We start from the raw sequence: 8,454 nt of genomic DNA on the forward strand, positions 1-8,454 counted from the left end.
GTGAGGCACACGCAAAATTTGCCGTCACGGTGCCAGGATTATTTAATTTGGTAAACAAAATGTCTTAAAGATAATCACACCCAATATTAAGCTTGGACAGTATGAGCAACACAAAAATGACAACAAAGACCATAAACGTCACCAACAGATCTGCGGTCAACGTCATGTTTGCCGAGCTGCATCTCAGGATTACATCTTTTCCCAGCATGCACTGTGGCTGCCAGGTAAGATGTCATTAGGGCAGCTCATCCTTGAAGGCTATATTTGTTGTCTGTCGAGTGGCAAGGTGGCAGACGGGAGCAAACAGCCACCTCTTGGCTTTCGATTAGCGCCAGACCAGATTTGCGCTGTTTACACAAAGGCCTGTCTGCATGTCCTCAAACGTGTCAGATGCAGAATATGCGTTGCGCCACACATTAAGCAGCAACAAAATACCCTTTTTGGGTCACAAGGAGTTCAAACTCAAGACGACACATTAAATGGAGTGTATCATTCGCGTTAGGGGTGTAACGATACCCTCATGTCAAGATTCGATACATACAGTATCATGATTCTGAACTCACGATACGATATTTTTGCGATACTCCAAGAGTGATGATAAAAGGTTAACAAAAGATTGATTAAAATGCTAAATTTGGTATTAAATTGTGGGTGTAAAATGAATAGGCTTGGACTTGGTGCTGGAAACCCAATGCACTGGATAATAGAGACATCAGAATAAAAATATTCATGATTCTGAAGCTGAAAATACAGTATTATTTTAGACGAATATGCTTGCACTCGGTCACTGACTAGATTTATTTAAAATAATGTAGGACACTTTTTACTGGTAACAACATTTGGCATTATCAGGAACCATAAATATTCCCCCATTGCATTATTATACATTATATTCAACATTATAGTTTAATGTAGTACTGACACTAAAACTCTGAAAACTGAAAAAACTATCCACAATACATATTGTTGCATTTTTGTATTGCGATAAATTGTGACACGATATATTGTTACACCCCTAATTTGTGTTCTACACGTAGTCGGGACAGAAACTGGTTGTGCGATGCTGCTAGCCTCTTTTTTTCCTTTCTGCAACCACCCTCGTCTTGTCTGTTCCACCCTTTCTTCCCTCCCTTCTTTTCTTTCTCTCTCGGCCAGCTCCACTAAGCAACAAGTGCTGCCTGTGAGTACCACCCTCCCCCTCGTCCCAGCCTCCAGAAGCTATCGCAAATCCTGCGAGCAACTGCCAGCTGACAAAACTGTTTAGTCAGCAAGAGGGAGGGAGAGCACGAGCTTCAGGCTTGAGAGAGCAAACGAGAGCCGAGACAGAAAAAGAGGCTGTACACTTCAGTCGGCCCACTCTACGACAGCACTTAAAATCGGCATGAGACAGAAGTTGCGATAGTTATTTATTTCCTTACTGTGACGTATAACCAAGTTAAACAGTGAAACCCAAAAACTGTAGGGCGGGACTTTATTTTTTTCCATTGAGTATTGATTGGATGGTTGTGGTTTGCAATTGGTGGATCTAATGTGATTGACAGGTTGACCCGCCCTCGCGCCAGTGAACACATCATCAGAGATTAGTAGAGATGTTGCTGCAAAAGGGAGTGGAAGTTCAATTATGAATAAAAAATAATGGTAAATCTTTAGTTAACATTAGTTAATGTATCAACTAACATGACCTAACAATGATCAATACATTTGTTACAGTATTTATTAATCTTTGTTAATGTTAGTTGATCAAAAATACAGCTGTTCATTGTTTGTTCATGTTAGTTCACCGTGCATTAATTAATGCTAACAAATACAACCTTTGATTTTAATAATGTATTAGTAAATGTTGAAATTAATATTAACTAAGATTAATAAATGCTGTAGAATTGTTCATTCTCAGTTCATGTTAACTAAGGTAGTTAACCTTATTGTAAAGTGTTACCCAAATAATGATGTGCACGAATAAATAATTTATAATAAATACTGCAATGTTCAATTAAAAACAAGAATTGTCCATTATGACTTCAGTTTAACACTATAGGAAACAAGACAGGAGAGTTGGGGGGGAAAAAAGTTATGTGGAGGATAAAATGCCAGTAAATACAGGGACGGTGGTGTTAAAATCACTAGTTCTGCCTGAATCTCTGAGAGGGAAAACAGTCGTGCTGCTAAACTCGCTATTGTTCGAACACTTCCTTCATCTCTTTCCCCTCCACCTCAGAGAAGAGGCAAGTTTCACTTCCCGTCTTTCCTCTCATCTCCTCCGTTCAGCTTTGCTGGACCTCCATTTTCCCTGCCTCCCTTTCTCCCTCCTGTCCTCCATTGTGGCATTCTTTCACATCGGTGATAGCCGTTGGGTTAGACTTTGAACTCTTAGCAAATACTAACTTTATTTGCTGGTTGGAGCGGCTCGGGGGAGAAGCCGGGGAAGGTGATAAGACTGGCTTCAATAACAGGGTGTTTCTGATGCATCGTCAAAAGCAAAAAAGATGCATTCAGCCTTATGGCCCATTAGCCTGATGACTGCTAAACACGGCGAATGATTGGGTCAGTGCTCTGATGAAAGACTCTCCACAATCCTATAGCTACAGACTATAAAGCATGGCAATCAGTCACTTGAATGAAACTTTTCAGTAAAACCAACAGCCAATTAATACTAGATTAAAAAACACATTGTTATGCAGGTGTTCTGTCTTTTTTTTCTAACGGGTTCTGATTGCTTTGTGGTTGCTAAAGATGTTGAGTGGATTTTAGATCGTTGCTATGCAGTTGCTAGGGTGTTCTCGCGGTGTATATCCGTGGCCCACAATGGTAGGATGTTGTGGGTGGTTGCCATGGCATTGCTATGTGGTTGCTAAGTGTTTTTTATTACGCTGTTATGCAGTCGCTAGAGTTTCGATGGCTCAAGTTTCTAGACAATTCCAGTCTGGAATTTTCCAGTCAGAGAACAATCATCTGAAAAGGTGTAACAGAACATCTCTCCTCTACAAGCCACATGTTTTGAGGCATCATACAAAACTACCCACGTTCGATACTTATGGTTAGGGTTTTAAAGTCATCATGGAATCAAAATTGGCAATTCTTGTTCTTTAACGGAATTTTGCAGTATTTATTATAAATGATTTATCCGTGCACATCTGTTTTTTAGTTCTTGTGCCTCGTAATCTTTATTAAAATAATTTCCCCTCCCTCTTGCAGCATCTCTTCTCTTCTCTGATGACGAGGGCGGGGCAACCTGTCACTCACATGAGATCAGCCAATAGCAAACCACAACCATCCAATCAATTCCTCACAGACAAAAACAAGTTCCCTGTACGTCACAATAGGGAAGAAAAGAATAATAGACATGCTTGTCTTAGCAAAAGCAGTGCAAGTCATTTTGAATTGGTTTTTTTTTACAATTTAAATGGAATTGTTGCTCAAATTTAATCAATCTGAATTGTTGTTTTGAACTAGGCTATATCAATTGCAGCTGCTAGTTTTTCAGCAGCTTCGCTGTTACTGAACCAAACATGTTTTTCATGTTTTCACAGCCAAAGATAAGTGCTGCCTGTGTGGGCCATGACAGCAATCTCCTGCAATCACAGAGAGGATTGGTTGAATTTTTGAGGTTAAGCTTTCAATCCCATATTTGACACCTCTAACGATAATGAGCCAGGGTGAGGAGGCGGCAGAGCAGCATTCATGAAATATATGCATTTTTATGACTGCGTTAAACAATAGGCAGGGACTTCAATCAAGGCCGCATTACCCAAAAGCATTGTAAACCGAAGTTGATCGTAGAGACCATTGGTGGCAATTGTTCTACGATCAACTTGCAGTCCTGGACAACCACAAATATAGCCAGGGCTAAAATATCAGCACCCAACACTATTCTAGGGCCGTCCCGACAGAAGCATGCCCATGTCGCTCTAAAATAAGCCACTCGTTTTAATAAAACACAAGTTAATCTGTGATCTAATACCCTCAACAAACCCTTGAAACAATCAGATACACAACTCTGCAACTCCCGCCATTCTAGACTGTGCTTTTCTAATTGATTATCTAGTTCTTTTGTGTGAGGTTAAGTGTGTATACTTATACAACAGCATCCTAATATTTATGGATAAACACCCAATTTGTGAGGGGAAAACTACAAATACACCTTAGGGCTCATTTCCTCCATCTCTCACTCCACCCAAGTGGTTCTCCTGCGGTGTCCCTCCGCTACACGCCACACAGAGGGATGGAATATAATCTTATCTAAAAAAGGCAGGATAAATATAGCCTGGGAGCCAAAGGGGCAACCAATTCTGCCCGAAGGCCAAAAGCAGGTCTCTCTCCATCAGGATAACAGGACCTCCACTACACGGGTCCCTAAATGCACATGTGTAAGGTCTCATTTAGACTTCAATAGTATTAGTAACCGATAAAACCACTAAGATGCACATCAAAACATATAAGAATTAACCAGGTGCAGCTATAAAAGGTATAAGATGTGATGTTTAAAATGCTAATTGAATCTGAGATCAATTATTTACAAAGCATTCGAGGTACAATGGTCCGACTATCTAAAATGGACAATCAAATAAAATGAAATGTAAATCTGAGGAGGTCATTGATGCAAAGCAGTGCTGTAAAGTGTTTATCGTTTGGCAGCCACAACCCGAGGCCTGCTGTGTGGGTATCTTGGGAATTACTATAATGAATTTAGATAATGTCAATACCCAGGACACTCACTGAAACCCGAGGGAGGGTGATATACTTTTAATTATCCCTAGAGAAATCCCAAGAGGGACTGGACACCAAGATTTTCAGGTGTTTGAGAACGCATAAACAACGAAACAATTATTAGTAAAGGATGAAAAGAAATGCACACTGGGATGTTATGCATGGGATTCTATTCACTGGGAACTAAATGGAATCTGAAAACTTCCCATATAGTTCTCCATTTCCTCTGGGATCTCATTCACTAGAGCTTGCATGTGAAAACAGTAAGAAAACTCCATTAGCAAAAAAGAGCAACTGCATACTTCAGAAACTCTAGAAAGCATCTAAAAAATAAAAAAAGATCAAATATGAGTGCAAACTTTCCTATTAGCCTCAGCCAAAAAGGAAACAAACAAAACTACATGGAAACATCCTCCTTTTTTAGCCACAACATCATCAAGCTGATCCTTTAATACTGGCTGCAAGGCCTCCGTATGGCCCCGCTCGTAACATGGCTATTCTCTGCCAAACTCTCACATCCTTAATTTGAGGAAAAAGCACAGAAAATGTGCGTTCTGTCATCTTAATGGTCCAGCTAAATACATCTGATGGGGCTTTTATTTTAAAGGGTCGCATAAGATCTTATATTTAGAGATGGAGAGAAGGCATGATGTCTGTGAAGTGATCGACTGTCTCGACTCTCTGCTCGTCTACAGTGTTGAATTTCGTAATGGAATGTGAACCTCTCATCCGGATCTGTCCTCTCCTCCCTTCCTTTAAAAGAAGGCCAAAGAAGCAAAGGGAAACATCTTTACTTCCCCAAAACTAGTTTTGGTCACCTAATGTGATTGGTTGAGCAGTAATTGGACTTTTGATTATTTGTAGTACCAATCCACTCCAGACCAGGGAATATGAGTGGCGTGAAGTGGAAGCGGAGCAGGGAACGGGTGTTTTGAAAGTCGGAGCAGCTTCTCCTGTGTGCGGGAGCGCAGAATGGAAAACCTGGAGTGGAGCTGGAGCCAAGTGATTATAGAAATCTCTGTTGCTCCGTGTCACTCGTATACGCTTGTTCCAGATTGTCTTTTCTGTTTTTGTGTTAATTGGTGACACTCAAAAGTCATGCGTGTTTGTTACACTGTAAAAAAATTATATGAAGTTATGAAATGTTTTTACATTGCTTTAACTCATCAAAAACTCATCTTTTATTTAGTTATACAAGATTCAAATAACTTAAGTCAGTTTAATGTAATTTAAGTTGAAATGACTTAAACATCCAAGTTGACTGTACCTAATGTAAGGCAGGAACTTTTTTTTTTTTTTACTGTGTACGGTTTATTGTTCATTATTTAATTAGGCCTGCATCTAAGTTCAAAATAATGGAAAATATTAATTTATATTTCTTATTTATCTATGGTATCTAAATCCAACTAGATGTTAGGCAAACCAAGAAAGTTGAGTGACAGACATTATTTGCTTCAGCTCACTGATACTCTCTATATAAATTACAAAACTATATTATAATTTCTGCAATGTATCGAATCGACCAGCCCCTTTCAACCTCACAAATCAGCATTACAAGAGTTTCCCACTTGTAAATACGACTTCGCTAGATCATTCATGTGCTCAAAATTCCACGTTCATTAATGTACAGCAAATAACTAGCCAATGTTACCCATCACTTCATACTGATCGAGCAAAATATCACTCACAAATGTTGCTGATGTAGTGTATTTTACCATAACTCTGGTTACCAGAGGCCTCGTGCCTACCATTGCTTAAAGGGATAGTACATCCAAAAATTAAAATTGTACTTTACTTTCCAAGTCAGTGGTGGCCCATTCACAAACATTCTTCAAAATATCTTCCTTTAAGTTTAGCAGAACAATGAAATGTATACAGGATTGGAACAACTTGAGGGTGAGCAAATGATGACAGAATTTTCATTTCTGGGGGAACTATCCCCTTTAAATACTAATAACTAGGTTACTTTTTTAATGCATAACTCTGCAAAAAGCATGCAAAAAAAAGCATATGAGGAAAAGGAGAAGGATGCACAAAAAGTGGCGAGTGAATTTGCCACGTTTACCTCGGGCTCTCCTGAAGTTTCTGCCTCACCGAGGAGGGGCGGAAAAGAGACGGAACACAAATGCCTAGCAACCATTATCTAACCAGCGCGAGCTCTGCTGCCCGTCTCCCGAGAGACCGAGCGGGCTCATCCATTCCTTCAGTTCTCCACAAACTTTCAATAAAACTTGCAGAAACACTTTAAAACAACATTTAAACACCTAACCTGCTTACTTTGATGATGCACATCTTAATCAACCCTAATAATGTGACAAACGACACGCTTTCGACGATAAAACGAACCGACTTTTTTTTTTTTTTTGTACGTTACTCAAACTGCAACTAAGTTACCTGAACGGTTTCGTGATCAAATACAGGCCATCCTTAAACAGATGAACAAACTTTGTGACGCAACAGGTTGTTGTCGAAGTAGAACGAACAAACAAACAAACAAAAACAAGTGATATGCATTAAAAACGACATTTTTAATGGTCGACAACTATCATGGCAGAAGCAGCTCGAGCCGAAGCGATCAAAGTGCACGCGAGATGTGATGCTCCGCGCGACAGCAGCGCGTTAGCTTAACGCTAGCTAACAGCAACAGACTTTCAACCCCATCACCGCATGCAACAACTTCCATACAACATTAAAAAGTTGTTAAAGGCCAACAGAAAGTTGTGTGCACCGAAACAAGCCGATGTCTTAGAGAAACGGAGTTGTTTGGGGCAGGTTTGGGCTGTGCGCGTGAGCATCAGGTCTCGCGCAACGAGGAAGCTGAAGTTGGGAAAAAAAAGTGTCCTCTAACTCCACATTAACTTTAACTCTGTCTCTGACTCCAAGCTAAAACACATCAAATAAACACACAACAGCAATACAGCAGAGTTTTAAGGACAGCCGAGTTAACTTACGTTTGACTTTGTTGGGGTTGGGTTGCTTTCGCCGAGACATGATGATGATGATGATGGTGGTGGTGGTGATGAGCTGAGGAGAGAGAGAAGAAGAAAAAAAAGAAGCTGCAAAAGTTGTTCCGGAGAGGAATCAAAATGGCGTTCGTAAAAGATGTGCAAAGTTCGTCAACTTTGCGTTTGAGTTCCCCACTCACTCTCCCAAATCCCCCCCACGCCGAGATGCTTTAGGGAGGAGAGAGGAAAACGCTTATTACTGCGTCTCTCTCTCTCTCTCTCTCTCTCTCTCTCCTCTAAAGCTGATCAGTAAGGCGGAGTGTCACGTGTTGCTCCTGCTCTAGTCTCCAAGGGGACGCGCGTTACTGAAGCTGCCGACACACACAAGCATCACACACACACACACACACACACACTAAACTAAAGTCACCTTGTTCTTTTCACAAATACTTTCAAAACTATCATAAAAGCACACTTAAACTGAATGTGGGTATTGGAAGACACATGAAAGTTTCTTTCCAAAAATAAAATTGACATAGAAAGGTGCAAAATTATGTTAGACATAAAGATAAAATAAAATAATATAGGCCTATATTATATATATTATATTCAATTAAAATAATTGTAGTATAGCAATAGCAACTTTATTTATATAGCACAATTAAAATAACACAAGTTGACCAATGTGCTTTACAATGTCACACAGAACACAAAAGAGAAAAGAGCATCACATAGGCAACACATATAATAATAGTAGTAGTTGTAAATCTTTGCAAATTATCTCTTTAAGCATGATCCCATGTAG

General features: G+C 39.8%; 1 protein-coding gene across 4 annotated transcripts in view; it reads right to left on the minus strand.

Annotated features, from left to right (window-relative positions):
- The window catches only part of rreb1a (ras responsive element binding protein 1a), a 54,278-nt gene extending 46,313 nt beyond the window's left edge, over positions 1 to 7,965 (minus strand). Inside the window, exons 1-2 of one of the 4 annotated variants that reach the window (XM_084102228.1) lie at positions 7,850 to 7,965; positions 7,656 to 7,728 (exon numbers count right to left, since the gene is read on the minus strand). In XM_084102228.1, the coding sequence (XP_083958354.1) occupies positions 7,656 to 7,695 (40 nt within the window). In that variant the 5' untranslated portion in view covers positions 7,696 to 7,728; positions 7,850 to 7,965. Of the gene's footprint in view, positions 1 to 7,655 lie in introns of all 4 variants that reach the window. The other 3 variants (XM_084102229.1, XM_084102227.1, XM_084102226.1) reach the window with 3 other exon arrangements.
- Between the last annotated feature and the right edge of the window lie 489 nt (positions 7,966 to 8,454).

The sequence above is a fragment of the Abramis brama genome (genome assembly GCF_963993115.1).
Source record: "Abramis brama genome assembly, chromosome: 24".
Classification (NCBI taxonomy): Eukaryota; Metazoa; Chordata; class Actinopteri; order Cypriniformes; family Leuciscidae; genus Abramis; species Abramis brama.